General features: G+C 32.4%; 1 protein-coding gene across 1 annotated transcript in view; it reads right to left on the bottom strand.

The window, feature by feature from the left end:
* LOC132743378 (major antigen-like) overlaps positions 1 to 19,188 on the bottom strand; it is a gene marked incomplete at its 3' end in the record, with an annotated part of 49,988 nt that extends 30,800 nt beyond the window's left edge. Inside the window, 8 exon segments of the mRNA XM_060731894.1 lie at positions 1,771 to 1,860; positions 2,717 to 2,790; positions 4,832 to 4,945; positions 10,352 to 10,456; positions 12,692 to 12,815; positions 16,753 to 16,924; positions 17,515 to 17,811; positions 19,046 to 19,188. Coding sequence (XP_060587877.1) covers positions 1,771 to 1,860; positions 2,717 to 2,790; positions 4,832 to 4,945; positions 10,352 to 10,456; positions 12,692 to 12,815; positions 16,753 to 16,924; positions 17,515 to 17,811; positions 19,046 to 19,058 — 989 coding nt within the window.
* Positions 19,189 to 19,312: the final 124 nt, after the last annotated feature.

Here is a 19,312-nt window from a genome sequence, read left to right as displayed (position 1 = left end):
ATTGATAGATGACCTACTTCTTACCTATTGATAGATGACCTACTTCTTACCTATTGATAGATGACCTACTTCTTACCTATTGGTAGATGACCTACTTCTTACCTAATAGATGACCTACTTCTTACCTATTGGTAGATGACCTACTTCTTACCTATTGATAGATGACCTACTTCTTACCTATTGATAGATGACCTACTTCTTACCTATTGAAAGATGACCTATTTACAAGTATCTGTTAGTATTGAATATGTGACATCAGGCATTATTACCACATATACCAATATTTAAGTAAAAAGGGAATAACTGATTTACCTATACACTTACCTTTTGATAGATGGCCTAATACCTATTGAAAGATGGCCTTCTTCTTACATATTGATAGATGGCCTACTTACCTAATGAAAGATGGCCTACAACTTACCTTTTGATAGATGGGTATCTTTCTAGAATTGAAAATTTTACTTTTAAGTTTAACTTTTTTATTAACTTTTTTTAGTTGGCTTGCATCAACACAGTAAAGTGCATATGGTGACATCCCAGCTTAATTGGTGGAGGAAGACCTCAGGTGCCCCTCCTTGCATTATTTCAAGCACAAACGGGCACCTGAGAAGAACCACCTAAACTATGTTCTACAAGCTAGCAGGATAGCTTTCTCACATGAAAGAAACCAAAGTCCATGGCAGGATTCAAAACCATGGAGATTAAAAAATGGGCATAAGCCAGAAAGGCCTGTATTTTCTGCATCACAACACTCCTGAACAATAAGGAGCTACTGTAATTGATTTTTTTCGAGAAAATGAGGGACTGTCATTAAACATTCACAGTATTCTCTAGACTTAGTACCCAGTGTTACTTTTTCCTCTTTCTTAGACTGAAAAAAACATCTGGCAGGTCATTGCTACAAGAGTAGAAATGGGCTTGTGTCGGCCATTTTTCAGTTATTGAAAACGTTACCTAAGGAAAGACTATTTTAAAGCATTTTAAAACATTTAAAACCTTGTATTTCTGTAGGAAGAGATTATTTCAAAGGATTGAAATAGAAAATTGTAAAATATTTGCTTTATTGTTAAATTTTTTGACCATATGGCATTACATATTGATCCACCCTTGTGCATAAGGTAGTATATGAGAAGTAGTTCAGACAAAATTTTATAAAAAAAATTTAAAAAATTAAAAGGTCATAACTCTGGCAAAAATCTTAGAACTGGAAAAATGTCAATGACATGCACAACTACAATTGGTACAGATCATTCCTGTAAAGTTTTGATGAAATTGCACAAGTAGTTTTGTTGGAGTAGTCCAGACAATTTTTGTGACAGATGTACAGACGGCCATATGGACAACCAGACAATGAAGAAGTGATCCCTATATGTCACTGCTACTCTGTAGCAGGCTACACAAAAATGCATTGTACAGTCATGTACCATTAAATATCTTTTTTGTATTCATTACACTTGCTTTAACTAACAGAAAAGTAATCATTAATCACAATTACTTCGGTTTAAAGTAATCGTAATCAATCGATAACTTATAAATTTGACAGTAATCCTGGAGTAATTGATTACTGATAAATGTAAAATAATCATTAATCATTTTCTATTGTTCATTTTAGCCACATAAAGGAAAAGAGTCACATAAAAGCCTTATGGAATAAATGACATCATTACCTACTGTTCCTGTAATAGTAATTGATTACTTTTTCATCTAATCAGACCCATGTCTGTGTTGCATTACAAACCATAATTATGAAAAGTTTGAATATATACTTACTCCGCTATGATCTTGCTAGTTTCCTCCAGCAATAATTTACCTTTCTTTACCACAAGATCCCCAGCTGTTATAAAATCATCTAACGACTTACTGAAATTTGATATAGAATTCAAGTGAATTGAAAGATTATTATAATTTATATGGTAACATGCTGAAATTTAATTAACTTCATTTAATTGAAATTCTGAAGGAGGAAATAAGACAGAAAACTAATTAAAGCATTTAATAATCAAATAAAAACAATACTTGTATAACCAAATATCAGTTTTCTGAGTTTCTGAGTTAATTACAAATTAATATCTTAGGTTCTTAATATATGAATATGCGTATCAACTGTTGAAGTTTGTTATGACTTCCAAGGCTTAATAGGACCTCACTGGTTTTTTTTGACATGACAGGACTGGAAATATTTTTACGAGATTTGTGTACCATTTGATGTAGGTCTGAAACAATAAATTATGTACAAATTTCCAAATTATTCCCTTACCAAGTTTTTCAAGAATAATCAATTTTATTGTCCACAATGACCCAAAATGGAAATAGATCCAAATTTAAAGTATAATGAATGGTAACATAGAGGATATTGAATGAGTGAAAGTTCAATACTGAATTTATTGCACGAGTTGAATAAAATTATATTATGCGAGCCTCTGGCGAGCATAATATTATTTTATTCAACGAGTTCAATAAATTCAGTATTGAACTTACACGAATTTAATATTCTATTTATCACATACCCAAAATAAAGACGGTTTTAAGTGAAAAAGAGTAATTTTTCATTGACGCGCCTATAGTATAACGCTAACATTTAGCGCGTCTTTATGCTATGTTTGTATAACGCTAATGACGTCACGTCAAAATATATGCACGGCCGTGCAATACCATTTTTACGGAGTCGCAAAATCGGCACGGGTGTGTGATAAAGTGAGTAAAGACAGGGCATTACCTGATCACATTATGTAGCTGAGATGAGGTCCTAATCATTTCCGACATCTCTTCTGGTGTCACCATATCGGCGCACTGCATAAAATAATGTATCATATTGACTTATAAAATCATATTGACTTATAAAATCATATTGACTTATAAAACTAGGAAGAGCACTGCATTTGGTGTTAAGGCTCGTCTGATAAAAATTTGAAGTTATGCCCCTATGTCTACCAACTGCACCTTGTCATGATAAGCAAATATTCCAAGTTTCATGTTGATACCTTTTGAAATGTTTAAAAAATAGACTACATTAAAGATATTGCACAATAACAACAATGACGACGATGACAACCACCACCACGACGCCCCCACAATCATAATGACTTTTTCTTTGAAATGGAAAAGTTAACTAGAACTGTGTCCAAAGGACACGGATGCCCCCACTGACAACATATATATGGTATATAGTGAAAAAATCAACAAAGGGCCATAATTCTGTTAAATTTGGTCGCAGCAAAAATTAATTCCTTTACTACCGTCTACACATTAAGGTTGTTCATCCCTGGAAGTTTAAGTAAAATCTCAAGATTTCGGGATGTACGGACAGACGGACGATCGGACGGAAGTTCTCACAGGACAGTAATTATGTGGCTACTCTATTGTTCTCTCTATTGTTCTTTTTAGCCACACAAAAGAAAATAGCCACATAAAAGCATTATGGAATGAATGACATCAAAGAGAAAGAACAGTTACCTATTGTCCCTCTAGCCACATAATTACTGTCCAGTGAGTGCGGACGGAGACGGACGGACGGACAAGTGCAACACTATATGCTCCCAAATCAAAATTTTATCAAAAAACATACATTATCGCTCATTTTTGAGAAATAAACTTTCGTTATATCGTTATATAATGAATAAATATTTGATTAGTTGTTTACGGTATTTTTTCATAAACCAATTTTTGTTGCAGATGACTATATATAGATTGTTGGTTACACCTGAAATTACATAATTAAAATCTATTTTTAGAACACATCATGTGACTATAAGAATACCCAATTCTTATATGTTATGACATTGATTTCTTTATATTCTGATATTTTACAACACTGACAAAGACTTGTGAGAGTCGAAACATCGGTTATCATCATTAAATATTAAACCTTAAAACTTAATATCCTGTGTTGATTGTTTGTTCCACTTGTACCCTTTTTTCTTAGTAAAACATGCTAAAAAGGTGGTAATGGCATGCTAATATCCATTACAGAGTTTGAACATTCTCAATGATAAGATGCTAACAAGTAATAAAACAAGTAATTATTATAATATTGTAAACATCAAGCTGTTGAAACTTATTATCAAGTAGTTAAATATCCTGCAGTAAGTTGGCCTTTTATATATATTATAAACTCATAAATGAAATGTTATGAAATGTTGAGAAATATCAATTGATGAAATAAAATGTGTATTTTTATTTTCCGTATTTTCACAGTAAAACATCATTTTTCACTGCAGTGAAACATATTTTCAATATTTTTTCTGGTGTCTAGCCAGAATACTTTCTTCTAAATTCAGCCAATACAAAAAATTAAATGAGAAGTTTTAAGAATTGTAAGGTCAAAATAGAGAAAAAGCATATAATAAATAGAAAATTCAAGGGTTTTTTTTTTTATGAATACAGGATTTATTTTCATCTTGTGGTATGAAAATTATCAATTTTGGCTACCGCCACTCATGAATTTTTTTTTTCATACCACTCAATGAAAATAAATTCTGTATTTATAGTATTTATAGAACAAGTCAAATAAAAATTGTGTTCTACAAGCCCTCTGGCAACTTCAATAAATCCAGTAAAATACCTGCACAATTATAATAATCCGTTTTTTGGGAAAACGTAAACAGTAAATGTTCCCAACACCAAGATTTCTAATAACTATTCTACATTTTTGCATATCCAACTTGAGTTTCTAGCGTTTCCGACATTAAAGAAATATATATTTTTGTTATATCCCTCTCCCACACCCCTATACCTAGTTCAGAACCTTGTTACCACCGTAAACAGCTGCTATTGACCTAGATATTCCGGTTTGTACCGACAGCCAGTGTTGTAATATTCTTATAATACGTACCATGTTAACATTTTCCTCAAACCAAATCATTACTTCTGTCAAATACTGCTTCCTAAGAACGGCCTTCTCCTCAAACGCTTCAATACGATCTATCGCTTTATTCCTTTCCTCTATCTAAATATAGAAAATTATCACTTAGTACTGATAATTATCATCTAAATAAAGACGATTATCATTTTAGACATATAAAAATAATGATGATTTTCTATATTTAGATGATAATTATCTGTACTTAATGATGATTTTCTATATTAAGGTGAAAATTATCAGTATTTAGTGATAATTTTTTCTATATTTAGATAGAAAATCATCATTAAGTACAGATAATTATTATCTAAATATAGAAAATTATCATTTAGTACTGATAATTATCATCTTAATATAGAAAATTATCACTTAGTACTGCTAATTATCATCTAAATATAGAAAAGTATCATTTAGTACTGATAATTTCATCTAAATATAGAAAATTATCACTTAGAACTGATAAGTATCATCTAAATATAGAAAATTATCACTTAGTACTGATAATTATCATTTAAATAAAGAAAATTATCACTTAGTACTGATAATTATCATCTAAATATAGAAAATTATCATGTTAAACATCAAAAAAATATAAATGTAAATATAGAAAATTATTATTTGATTTGTGTAAAATTCATTTACGTATAAAAGTTATCCTTCAAAATGGATAACAATTAATACAGATAATTATTATCTTAATATAGCAAATAATCATTATATGTGTTAATACTCATAAAAAATTTGAGTATTACCTTTTAATACAGATAACAATAAAAATTATAGAAAATTATCATTTAATTCAGATAATAATAATCTTAATATTGAAAATCATCATTTAATACAGATAATAATAATCTTAATATTGAAAATTATCATTTAATACAGATAATAATAATCTTAATATTGAAAATTATCATTTAAATATAGCATATTATCATTTAATATAGATAACAATATTTCTTTATTATATAGAAAATTATCATTTAAGACAACAAAAACAAAAATAATCTAAAAATAGAAAGTAATGCTTTTATACAGATAACAATTATTTGCACATAGAAAATTATCATTTGATACAAATTATAGAAAAAAAATTTCATTTATTTTAAAGGGAGACACAGGCAAAATTTTCATTTCTTAGTTTTGAATATTTCATTAATTATGCTGTAAATGCCCTCAAAATGAATATATTAGACAGTAAAAGGAACAGAACTTTTCTCCATATAAAGAATAAAATGGTGGTTTCCTAACTTGACCCGCGTGGGTCAGGTTAGAGCGCTAGGATTTCACAATAGTTACCACAGTGAACTCTGGAAACAATAAAAAAAACATGTCAAATGAATGACTTAGACTTGTTTCAATCATACAATATCCACACTGTCTGTTATTGTAACTTCAAGGGTTTGTTCAAGTCACCTGACTTATTTTCAAACTATTCGGTGATTCTATTGGCGTCTAAATTTTGTTCAACATATATAGATATATTTACGCTTTAAACCCAAAATATATAGAATTTAAACAGAAATTCATGCTGAAACTTTAATAAATGTCATTCTAGCGTGATTTGAGTGCATTAGATCATTTTAATATTTTTGTCATTATTTTGCCTGAATATCCCTTTAATCATTTACATATAGCATAATATCATTAAAGGGAAAGACAAGGTTAGAATAAAATATTGATTTCAGAAAAAGAATACTATAAATAATAAATCTGCAAATTTTCTGCCGCCAAATAATAATATTAAACGAATGATAACAAAATTTAAATCGCTAAATCACCGATTTCTACAAATCAGTAAGCGCGGCCATGTTTGTGTATTGGCCGTATAAAAACAGGTGCGCGTGATGTCATTTCCCCACATCTTTAGATTTATGATAAATCTAGTTGAATCGTAGGGAAATATTAATTATTATTGACCAGACAATTTAATTTTCACAGGAGATATAGAGGAGATTTTTTTATGGTTCAAAATACGTAACAATATCCAAAAAAAATGAATAGATAAAGAAACAAAAAAAATCAACGTCTACCGGTCGCACCACTTCAGGCCAGTGATGCCCGTTACTCCAAACAATGCTATGTTCATTAAAGTCTCAATATTTCACAGATTTAATAAATACACATGTTATTATTTAACAAAGTTTCACAATCAAATAATGCAATTAAATAAACAAACGCACCAACGAATAATTGGCTGTTAATTATTGAACGGCGATAATTATCATTATTATAAAAATCCTACTAAAACGTGTTCTTAATAGTACATGTAATTAAATTTTTGCAGTTTGATTCTGACTTTCAAATTTAAAGGTGTGAACATATGTTATAATTGATGTACACATTTCAAAAATATAAGCAACTCTTTTGAAAAGTAAATTGTTAACATGTCTGTCAACGTATGATGCTGCGCATCGTAATCGTAGCCTAATATGAACTGCAGGCAAAACATTTTTATTGGCTGCTCAAAAATCTAATTTGCATAATTTATTCACACAATTGCTGGTTCTTACTACTTATGTCTAATACTACTGTGAATTGTCCATTTTAACTGTTCCTAATTTGCACCAAATGTTCCTGTCACACTGTGTACTAGCGATTTTTATTGCTCCTTGTATGCCTCTGTGCCGACAGACCTTTTTTATCATGCACAATGTTGCCCTGATTGGTTAATCACCCTTGTCAAATATTCTAATGACGAAATAGACATCTATTTTTTTACGCTTCATCGGTGAACTGAATGACCTTTGGGGAAATTAAGTTCCACACCTGTCGAATTATACTGTAAATGACAGCATGTCATGAAATAGCAACACATTTTTTTCAGTTACCAATAATCATTTTAAATATTAAGTAGATTTATGATTTTTTGTTTTATTGGATTAAATTTACGGTAGTAGAAATGCGTATCTGTGTGGGAAAGGAATTGGGTAAGTAGATAACGTGGAAAAAAGCTATAGGGAACTGGATAAACCCGAGAATATGCGTAATTACAGGGGAATGGGCAACCTTTTGCTGTTGGTACCAGTTTTGACTGGGTGCCTAAATAACCTAACGGGCAGTTTTGTTTTCATACGATATTAGTCTGGCTGCCGATTTTCCTGCGCCATTCTCATTGTTAGCGTCAATTGACCTTTTCGAAAACCTAGCTAAACTCTGTTTTCCGGTACCTTACGGATTTAGCTCTGGGGAATTACACATAATGATGTACATATCACTCTAACATGATATTTCTGTTTTTCTATCATTATTTTACGGTATAAGGTGGAAAAACTTGATGTATTTTAAAATGATCAATGTTCCTTTAATATCTATTGCAAATTTTTCAAAAAATAATTTGTTTATAACGAAAATCAATAAAATTTGAACAGACGTAGTGGAATCTTCCGTAATAAATAAGGTTATTTTCTGCGTAAACTTGTGTATTTACTTTATTTTTGTATGGAATTATTCATACAATGATATTTAATTATTTTCTTATAAAGAAATAATTGTTTTATTTCAATTTAATTTAAAAAAAGGCCGAAAACATCGAGTTCACTTACATTCCATTAGATGAATTCCCCAGAGCTATGTACAGAAGGTACCGGAAAATCGCGTCCTCAGCAGATCTCTGCATATTGGATTTAGTTGATATTTTACGCTGAAAAAAAGATACATGACCGGCGATGTACCCTATTCGGACAGCTTGTCTAGCGAAAATTAAGTACAAAATAAAAGGATATATCGTCAATTTGAAGAAGTTTCTCATAGTACCCAAATTAAAAAATTAATGGTTTATCTTTGAAAATTAAGCAGTTATTGCTTAAATCATGTGGTGGGATCATCATCAAGCTTGAAAATCGGACAAATGATAATTAATGTCGCGGCGTCTTCAATTAATTAATTTAAGCAATTCAGTTCCCTATGATGTTTTCATAAATAATATATAATGTACGCAATAAGATTAATAAGTTCTTCATCAAGATATATTTCAGTTGTACCAGCGTGTACACCTATACCGGAAGTGGGTGTAACACGTCACAATCTCGGTCTCGTCTGTCTCGCGAGAATGACAGAACGCCAAAATGGCGGCGCCCATGAACTTATTTCTCAAGTAAAAAATAGTGTCTTAAAACACGAATTTCTCACGTATAGGGTTGATGTCAACAGAAAAACTGTCATGGTACCTCTTTTTAAATGATGAATATTTATATTAGACAGACATCAATCCATCCATTCCTATTCCTTTAAATAAAGATACATGTAATGTAAATACAGAAAATTATTATCATTTAATTAATATAAAAAGCAATATTATCCTATGCAAACACATAACATACTTTTTAATTTTAAGATTTACATTTTTGTTGCATTTTTGTGTGTTTTTTATGCATGTTGATATATGTGACAAAATGATATGTGTTTTTTATGTATATTTCCCTGATTAAATCAATACGACTCAATAGTACATGTGTAAAATATTACAATTAATCATTGCAACTGAAGCCAAATTGATTTTGTTATCAATATGCTAAAATTATACAAAATTAGTACATGTATAGAGTTTGGTCACATAAAATTCTGATGGTTATCTTTAAACATTTGAAGATTATTTAAACACTCTCAAATTTGCTTCCTAAAACAAACCAGTGCCATAAATATGCGGCCATTAGTCGACCTCGCCCATAAGTCAATCTCAACCATAAGTCGACCTCACCCATAAGTCGAGGGGTATATAATGACTTTAAAAAAACCTGTCTCTGCAGTTAAATCATATAAAGAAACATGGATGAGATCCCAGTAGGGCTTGAACTCTCAATTCCTGGGTTAAGAAGAAGACACAATAACATTTACATACTATTTTATATTTTTTATGAGGCCATAAGTCTGCCTCACCCATAAGTCGAGGGGTATATTATAGTCAAATGTCATATGAAGAAGCGGGTGTGATCCCTGTAGGACTCAAACCTGTCATTCCTGGGTTTATAAGAAGACACACTAACCACTAGGCTACCAATTACATACTATTTTCTCTCCAGAGTCAGCGCTGACCTTTGCATTCAGGAAAATATGATTTGTAGTTTTGTCTTACTTAATCACCTACATTTGTTTTTCAATTTTGAAACACTTTTCCAAAACAAACAAACTTGTTTATACAGTAGGAAATTCATACAAAACATGTTTACTTTGAATGCTTTATTACCAACAAAATTAACATCAGCTTCTGCCCATGTGGTCATTGTCACTTCCTACTCAGAGATGGTATAGCTTTATGGAACTGATAGAAAAATAGACACAGTTGCTAAACTGTTCTTTGTCAATAGAATATCTCAGCTGTTGATAAGCATTTTTTGCCTCGAGTGGATAAAAAATTTTTAGCCATTTTTTGCTGTGTGTGGGTAAGAAATTTTTAATCAGTTTTTGATTTGCATGGGTAATAATATTTTAGTCATTTTTTGCTTTGCATGGGTAACTTATTTTTTTACAGGTGAAAGTTTCAAATTTGTTTACCTTCTTTTTCCGCTCTGAATGGGAATCAAATCTTTTAATCTCAGGCAATCTTAACGGATCATCTTCCTCTTCACTGCCGTCATCCATACCGTAATCTTCAAGCGTCTAAACAACATGGATCAAACAATTAGCCAAAATATATTTAATTACCCGAAAGTTTCATTAACTTTAAGGGATGATAACAAAATGGATCAAACAAAATAATCACAGTGATCAGTCTTGTTTTGTTGGATTTTTTTAGTCGCACTAACACTGTAATGGTCATACAGTTACTGCCACTTTCCAGCTTTACTGGTAAAATAAGTTAGCATATTATTAGCTCAAGCATGCATCTAAGTAGAAACCACCAACCAACCTTCTGTAAGCTTACTGCTAGATGGATAGCTTCCTCACATGCAATTAAGTCACTGGTGGGATTAAAACCCACAATGGTGACAGGAAGTGATTTCAAATTGGCGGCCTTTATATCTCTCCTGCTGAAACTTTACCCACTTTATTATAGCATTTTGTTTGTTTGTTTGTTTCATTTTACGCCTTTTTCTAACAGTATTTCAGTCATATAGGCGGGTAGTTTCCTAACCATCGTTCCTGGAGAGTTACACCAGTACCAGACTACCTCCTCCGCGCTAAACTACCAAAGCATCCCGGGGATCGAACCCACGCCAGAGAGGTAACTGGATTAGAAGTCATCGACTCTAACCCCTCGACCACGAAGGTGGTCTTAATTATAGCATAATTATACAATATGCTATCATTTTGTTGCTAAATTAAACAGGAGAAATTTATTACACTTGAAGTGATAAAGCCTTGCAACCATGGAGGTGGTTTGACAATGAAAAGGTTAGAGGTTATAATTAAAATAAACATCATAGCTTCACACATGGATATTTCCAAGTATCAAAAATCTAAAATTCCAGACATTTCTCAAGAGGAATATTAGCGAATTGTGCAAGGGTATAATATAATGACAGGTTGGTTAATATTAACGCTAGAGGGAATGTAAGCGATTATCATGAAATCTGAATATAAATTTCCATGTCGCTAACTTAATCATTTACACAGTATACTCCTGTACGGATCAGCAATATTATCACCTTAATAAACAAGTGATAGAAATGATCACAAAGCCAGGATTTCTGTTAATAATAATAAGTAGAAACCCACAGAGAAATACTGGAGTTATTGTGCCAAAAAGATAAAAAGATCTCTATTTCTTACATATAAAAATAAACAAAAACAAAGAGTTGTACATGTAATTTTGCCAGATAGGAGCAAATCACAAAACCCGCATTATATCTTCAAAGACACTTGGTTACAATACTTCTATGAAAGTTTGGTTAAAATCCTGACAGAAATGTAAGACTTGCGCTCAATACAAATTGTTAACGCCCACCCATCAACATTACCTTATCTAAAATATAGTAGATAAAGAATCCCTGAAGAACGCCCAAATTGACAAAAATGTAAATGTTGCAGGCTAAGTTTGATTGAGCCTGTTCATGGATGGTACTGGAAAATGCTAGTTACCGTCCACGCCCCCTAGCACCAGCTTAAGCATGTTCATGGTGTAATTTTGAATTTAAAAACATCCGCAGATGACCAATTTCCTTTAATGCTTTAAATCATAAAAAAATGAAATTCTTAAAAATATCAATTAGTGAAATTGAAAAAATGAAAAATTCTGCAAAGGATAACAAAGAAATATAATCAATTTTTTGTGCCATTCTTAGATTGACTTGAGTAATAAGCGTTTATTTTTGGGTCATGTTTTACAATAAAATTTATTATTCTGGAAAGAACTGGATTAGGGAATGAGCTAAAAATTTGCACACAAGTTATTGGTCCTGACCTACATCAAAAATAGTACAAAAATAATAAATAATATTTTCTGTCCCTCCTTAGCGGAGTCCCTTTAGCAGATTTTTACCATTTTTTCCCCCCTCATATCCTTTTTAGAATGGAAATAGCAGGGCATAAAAAAATAATGCTTACACATCATATATTGACAGATATGATGTCGAAAAACCAAACGATGTCAGCAAAGTTACTTCTACGCTCAATGTTGTTCAACATATTTTAATTATATTCTCATTTTTATTAGCATGTAAGAATTGAAATAGATATTAATTTTTCATGCATTGTAGTATGATAATGCACAGTTTATCGATATTAAAATGCTTTTAGGCCTATGGGCTTTCATGATTATATTCCTACGCATTTTACACCAAACGGAGCGTTATTTTACAACAACAACACAATTAAAATTGCTATTCTTTTCCTTAACAACCCATTCATATTTGATATTTATTTTAAGATATTATGGTCATTTTTGTTTATTACCTTGCGTACACGTTTATTTATGACCTCAAGCTTGGACTGGATACGTTCCTTATGTCGTCTATTCTGCTGGTCGTCAATTGCAGACAGAACTTCCAATGACTCAAAATCACCTTTGACCTTGTTTCTAAATTTTTAACGTAAACAAATATATCATAAAACCAGTCTGTTTTGTTTTTTTTTTTTTGGGGGGGGGGGGGGGTTTACGTCACATCGCCACAGTATAGGTCATATTGCGACGTTCCAGCTTTACTGGTGGAGGAAGACCTCAGGTGCCCTTCCGTGCATTATTTCAGGCATGAACGGGCACCTGAGTAGAACCACCGACGTTCCGCAATCTAGCTGGATAGCTTCCTCACATGAAAGAACCCACAGCGGTGAGGGGCAAGTGGTTTGAAGTCAGCGACCTTAACCACTCGGCGTGAATTAAATATGTCAAGACTGGTGATGACGATGATTTGTAAACCCAGTTTTATACTATAATCATGTTATATTTCTATAGATGAAATAAGCATGCAAAATTAAAACTTTTACTTTTAATTTAAAAAACAAAACAAAAAAAACAAGCATCCTTTGAAACAGGTATAAATTCATTTAATTTGAAGGATTTGTTACTTTATGAAATAAATACCGAAACATGGCTCAATATATTTTGAGATAACTGATATTCAAAAATATTTAATATTACAAATATATTACGAATATAGAAAAAAGAAACATATTATTTTCCAATTTCATTGTTTTTACAAGGCTATGAGCAAGCGCAATGCGACATGTCATCTAAACTGGCATGCTTTATTAGCATATAACAGCTTAGTAGCCTTAATGGGAATGCGGAGGTATTACACCATTATGGCAAATTTTCAATAATTTGACATTCTATATAATAATTTGACCTTGAAGGTCAAGGTTATTTTGAAGTAAATGCTTAAATTTCTCAACATGACTGTTCTTTATTCAAGTATATATCAAATCTGCCCGTTGATAATTGATAATAAAATTATGGCCAATTTTAACAAAATTCAATAATTTTACCATAAAGGTCAGTCATATAAAGGTCAAGGTCAACTTGAATTTGGTCTACTTAAGGCATTTTCAAAAGAGTTGTTATGTCCTAGTTTGAATAAAATACAACCATTGGGTTGTTATGTCTAAGTATGAATAAAATACATTCATTTATAACAAATTACATGTAACAGCCAATTATACACGCCCGGCAAACTGTCGCTCCACTTCAAAATTGTGGTGTACGGTAAAACGAGCGAACGGCATTTCCGAGATAGAGCGGAAGGCCGATTTAAACGCCTAATTGTAAGTATTGTTTATGTTTTTGTCTTGTTATTCATTTAAGTTGTATTTTTTCGAAAAACGGAAAATGTAGTTCCGTGTAGGATTGATTTAGGCTTCCAATGATCTAAGCTGTTACAAAAAGAAAATTATATTAAGCCCGGGACAACTTTTCTCCCTGACGAAGCGAACGACGATTTGTAGAATATTGAACTTCCCAACCATAGAAATGCCATACCCTTCAGATTTCTTGAAAAAGTGTATTAGTACATTATCAACCCGTAATAAGAACTTGTCCTTCGTGCAAAATAAATTACTCCTGAAGGATTTCTTAAATTTGTAAATCGATATTTTTTCGAAAGTAGTGGAGCGAAAGGGCAAGAGATGGAGCAAAAGGTTCGATGTTGAGCGCAAGGCGATATTATTTTGACGTATTAGGAGGAGCGTAGTCTATGATTTTTTATATATAAAAGCTATAGAAGTTAAAATAGACATGATCAAGTGTTAAGACCGAAATATATATACCTTTTAAAGACAACTAATAAAGTGTGATATTCTTTCAACGACTATAGCGTAATAAATATAATCGCGAAGGTGTCACCTATGGCTGCCGTGTAGATTCCATTATTTATGTTCGAAATTTGGATGAGGCCCGACCATTGAATCATACACATGTATGCATAATACAGGATGCCACTTTTCACACGGTTATGTACATTTAAAAACGTGTGTCCGTGCAAATTCGACAAAATCGAAAATTTTCAGTTCTACCGCGAACAAATGTTTCCGAACAGGTACGTGTAACGCGATTGTTCACGCCAAAATGTTATGTTTTTCGAAAAGTTAGATATTCAAGGTGCAGAACAGAAACAAAATTATGCAATGCATGGAACACATTAAATTAAATGGATCACTACTACCGAGTTCAGTTCACAATGACTTTCTGTCATTAATAGCTCTAACATAACTGTTCAGAGCAAACACAAATAAGCCACGTTTTCATGAATTTCATTGTTGTTTAGTTTTTTATTTTCCTCTCAAAGTGTAAATAGAAATGTTTACTTTTATAATCAAACACTGCAGTACAAATCTTGGTTTAAGAAAAAAATAAGTTAAAATAAATATCTAAGATTTTGTTTGTTTATCTATGAACAAAACGAACGTAATAAAAAAAGGCAGAGCTCAGTCGGTGTACGGACTAAAATTATCAATAATATAATAGACCTAGTTATCGTAGAAATTTCTATTTACACGTTGAGAGGAAAATAAAAAACTAAACAACAATGCTAAATAAGGGAGGAAGTATCTAGAAACATAACTGAAACACGTGTTATATCCTTATAACGACTGACACCTTGTCAACCATTTTCATAGCGATTCCTCACCTTACAAATTCATGAAAACGTGGCTTATTTGTGTTTGCTCTGAACAGGTACGTTAGAGCTATTAATGACAGAAAGTCATTGTGAACTGAACTCGGTAGTAGTGATCCATTTAATTTAATGTGTTCCATGCATTGCATAATTTTGTTTATGTTCTGCACCTTGAATATCTATTTTTTCGAAAAACATAACATTTTGGCGTGAACAATCGCGTTACACTGACCTGCTCGGAAACATTTGTTCGCGGTAGAACTGAAAATATTCGATTTTGTCGAATTTGCACGGACACACGTTTTTAAATGTAAATAACCGTGTGAAAAATCATGATTGATCTCGAATAAGTGGCATCCTGTATTATGCCATGCATACATGTGTATGATTCAATGGTCGGGCCTCATCCAAATTTCGAACATAAATAATGGAATCTACACGGCAGCCATAGGTGACACCTTCGCGATTATATTTATTACGCTATAGTCGTTGAAAGAATATCACACTTTATTAGTTGTCTTTAAAAGGTATATATATTTCGGTCTTTACACTTGATCATGTCTATTTTAACTTCTATAGCTTTTATATATAAAAAATCATAGACTACGCTCCTCCTAATACGTCAAAATAATATCGCCTTGCGCTCAACATCGAACCTTTTGCTCCATCTCTTGCCCTTTCGCTCCACGACTTTCGAAAAATATCGATTTACAAATTTAAGAAATCCTTCAGGAGTAATTTATTTTGCACGAAGGACAAGTTCTTATTACGGGTTGATAATTTACTAATACACTTTTTCAAGAAATCCGAAGGGTATGGCATTTCTATGGTTGGGAAGTTCAATATTCTACAAATCATCGTTCGCTTCGTCAGGGAGAAAAGTTGTCCCGGGCTTAATATAATTTTCTTTTTGTAACAGCTTAGATCATTGGAAGCCTAAATCAATCCTACACGGAACTACATTTTCCGTTTTTCGAAAAAATACAACTTAAATGAATAACAAGACAAAAACATAAACAATACTTACAATTAGGCGTTTAAATCGACCTTCCAATCTATCTCGGAAATGCCGTTCGCTCGTTTTACCGTACACCACAATTTTGAAGTGGAGCGACAGTTTGCCGGGCGTGTTATAGCCAATTTCAGTAAATATTCAAAATTATCCTAGGTCAAGGTCAAATTCCTTAAAAAATGCAAAAGTACATTTGATGGCAATAATTCCTATCAATTTTCATTTAAATTAGTTCAGCAGTTTTGGAGAGAGGGGCACACAGACTAATAGCCAACTTAAAACCACTATACCCAGCTAAAAGCTTTCATTTATTATTGTGGGGGAGGGGGGGGGAGTGGGGGTATGACTGAATGAGTCATTATAAACCAGATTGGCAGAAATTTTTAGCTTACTTTCCTAACAACCCAACAGTGGGCATGTTTGTTTTCGCTATATCTAGGGGTGAATATTTCTGTTTATTCTGGGCTCCGCCCCCTTTATTCTTTATTATCTGACTCTCCTCTGCCCCATCAAGTTTAAGTTGGTCTTTAAAGTCAACAAATGGCCATGTTTTACTCAAATCAGCTGAAATTGAAAGTGAATATAATTTCTTTAAAGCAGCTATCCTACAAACAATGGTTTGACTTTTTTTAAATAACTAACAATGGTTTGACTCTTTTTTTAAATAACTATCATAAAAAAGTAATATTAAGCTGAAGGTTAAAAAATCAACATGAAACTAGATGATAAATACACATCTTGCTCCAAGAAATGCCAGCTGATTGAAAATTTGGCACTTTTCACAAGTGACAGTATCATACATGTGAACTCTCCCACTTTTAGTGGGAGACTCCCACTTTCTGCAGCCATATTTTCAAAGATTTTTCTTAAAATAAGGGGTATTTTCTCAAATTAAAGAAATCTCCCTATTTTTGATGACAGAACTTCCTTCTTTGTTTATTGCAAATTCTAAAATCTCCCTCTTTTTGAAGAAAAATCTCCCACTTGATCATCAAAAAAATATCACATAATTATATGCATTATGCCCATCCAAGTGTAAATGGTTAGTGTCAAGTAATAGTCAAAACAACTACAAAGAAATACAAGAAATTCTTCTTACAGTAAACAAACAATATCAAAGATTTATTACCCTTGCTTTATTTTACTACCCCTACCTGTTGCTTTCTTAGCGGCATCATTCTTTTGGTCTTTAATCTTTGACGAAACTTTCTTCCATCTCGCACTCCTCTCACCATCTTTGGTACGCTTTTTCTTTGATTTTGGTTTCCCACCAGAATCTTTTGCTGAACCTTTTTCTTCGTTAACAGCTTGCTCTGCGTTATCATCGTCTTTAGATTGGACATTCTTTTTCTTCGTGGCCTTGTTTGACTTTTGTTTTGCTTTGGTATTCTTGCCCTGTTCTTCAAAATGGACCTTCTTTTTTGAATCTGCTTTATCTACGTCATCTGACACTTAAAAGTAAAACATAGTAGGTTAATTTAAAATGTACATGATAAATGTCACGGTTCAGAACTGTTCACTATTTAGGGGAGAAGATGTGTAAGCTGCCAGATAGCTCTATCGTAAGAGCCACAGAAAAGTATTCTGAGGGTCCCGGGTTCGAGTCCGGGTTTGGCTGCACATATACCTCATCCTGTGACATTTGGCATCCAACGCGGGACCGTGACTAGATATATCTAAAAGTTTAATTGGCATTGCTCTGTAACCCTGAGTAAAACCGGGATGAATTTCAATATAGCAAGGAACTATGTCATCGTTCAGAACTGTTCACTAGTTAGGGGAGATGATGTGAAAGTGGCCGGATAGCTTAGTTGGTAGAGCCGCAGAATGGTATTCCATGGTCCTGGGATCAAGTCCCAATTCGACTGCACATTTTTCTCACCCTGTGACATAAAATACTAAATTTATCCTGTTCATTGCAAAGAGAGAAGCATATGAGCCGTGCCATGACAAAACCAACATAATGGGTTTGCGACCAGCATGGATCCAGACCAGACTTCGCATCCGCGCAGTCTGATCAGGATCCATGCTGTTTGCTGTCAGTTTCTCCACTTGTAATAGAGTTGGTAAGCGAACAGCATGGATTCTGATCAGACTGCGCGGATGTGAAACAAGTTCTTGCAACTTATATTAATCTCTTTTGAGTCCGCTTCCTGGAACCTGGATCCAATATATACATTTTTATTGGTCAAAAAGTCATTCCCCGTAGTTAAGTACTTAAAAATTGAATTAAACTTAAAAACAAAGGATAATTGTCAAATCAAAAGAATAAAGGTGGAAAATGAAATTTGCCGACCAAATAACTGTTACAATAAGGAAACCCCTTGATAACTCTAAAATAAAACTATAATGCATTAATAAGCATGTGCGATGTGACCTATTTTCTGTTAATACTGGATTGATAACTGATTGGATTATCTTGACTGATCAAGGTCAATTATCACTCAAATACAAAGGTGACAAATAAGGGACTTACCCATTTAAAGGACACTTATTGAATATTATATTGTTTATGTTAAAATATTACTAAAGAAAAATTAGCAAACTTGTAGCAACAATTTTGAATTTAATTAATTAGTATACATAATCTATCTAAACTTTTACTGCTTTCAAAAGCGCGTTTCATAAATTTGTTTAAACTTAAATTTAAAATAGATCGGAACATATAATTAAAACCCTTAATACCTTCTGCTGTCATTTTAAACACTCTCGCAATTTTTAAAACACTCTCACTGCCATCTAAAACGCGCCATATTCATTTTCAGTTTCACTTTCGCATTACGTACCACGCTCGCAACAACAATACGTGACCTTATGACCTTTGACGGCGAGTCTATTTATAGATTTATCAGACCCGACTTTGAAATGACGCTGTTCTTTCTATTCAACATATAAAATAACGTTGTTGTAGTGAAAATATGAATTCCACTTATAAAGGCTTAATAATCTTAC

This window comes from Ruditapes philippinarum, unplaced genomic scaffold, assembly GCF_026571515.1.
Source record: "Ruditapes philippinarum isolate M1 unplaced genomic scaffold, ASM2657151v2 ctg3502_1_1_1_1, whole genome shotgun sequence".
NCBI lineage: Eukaryota > Metazoa > Mollusca > Bivalvia > Venerida > Veneridae > Ruditapes > Ruditapes philippinarum.
This window is presented reverse-complemented; position numbering and strand designations above follow the sequence as displayed.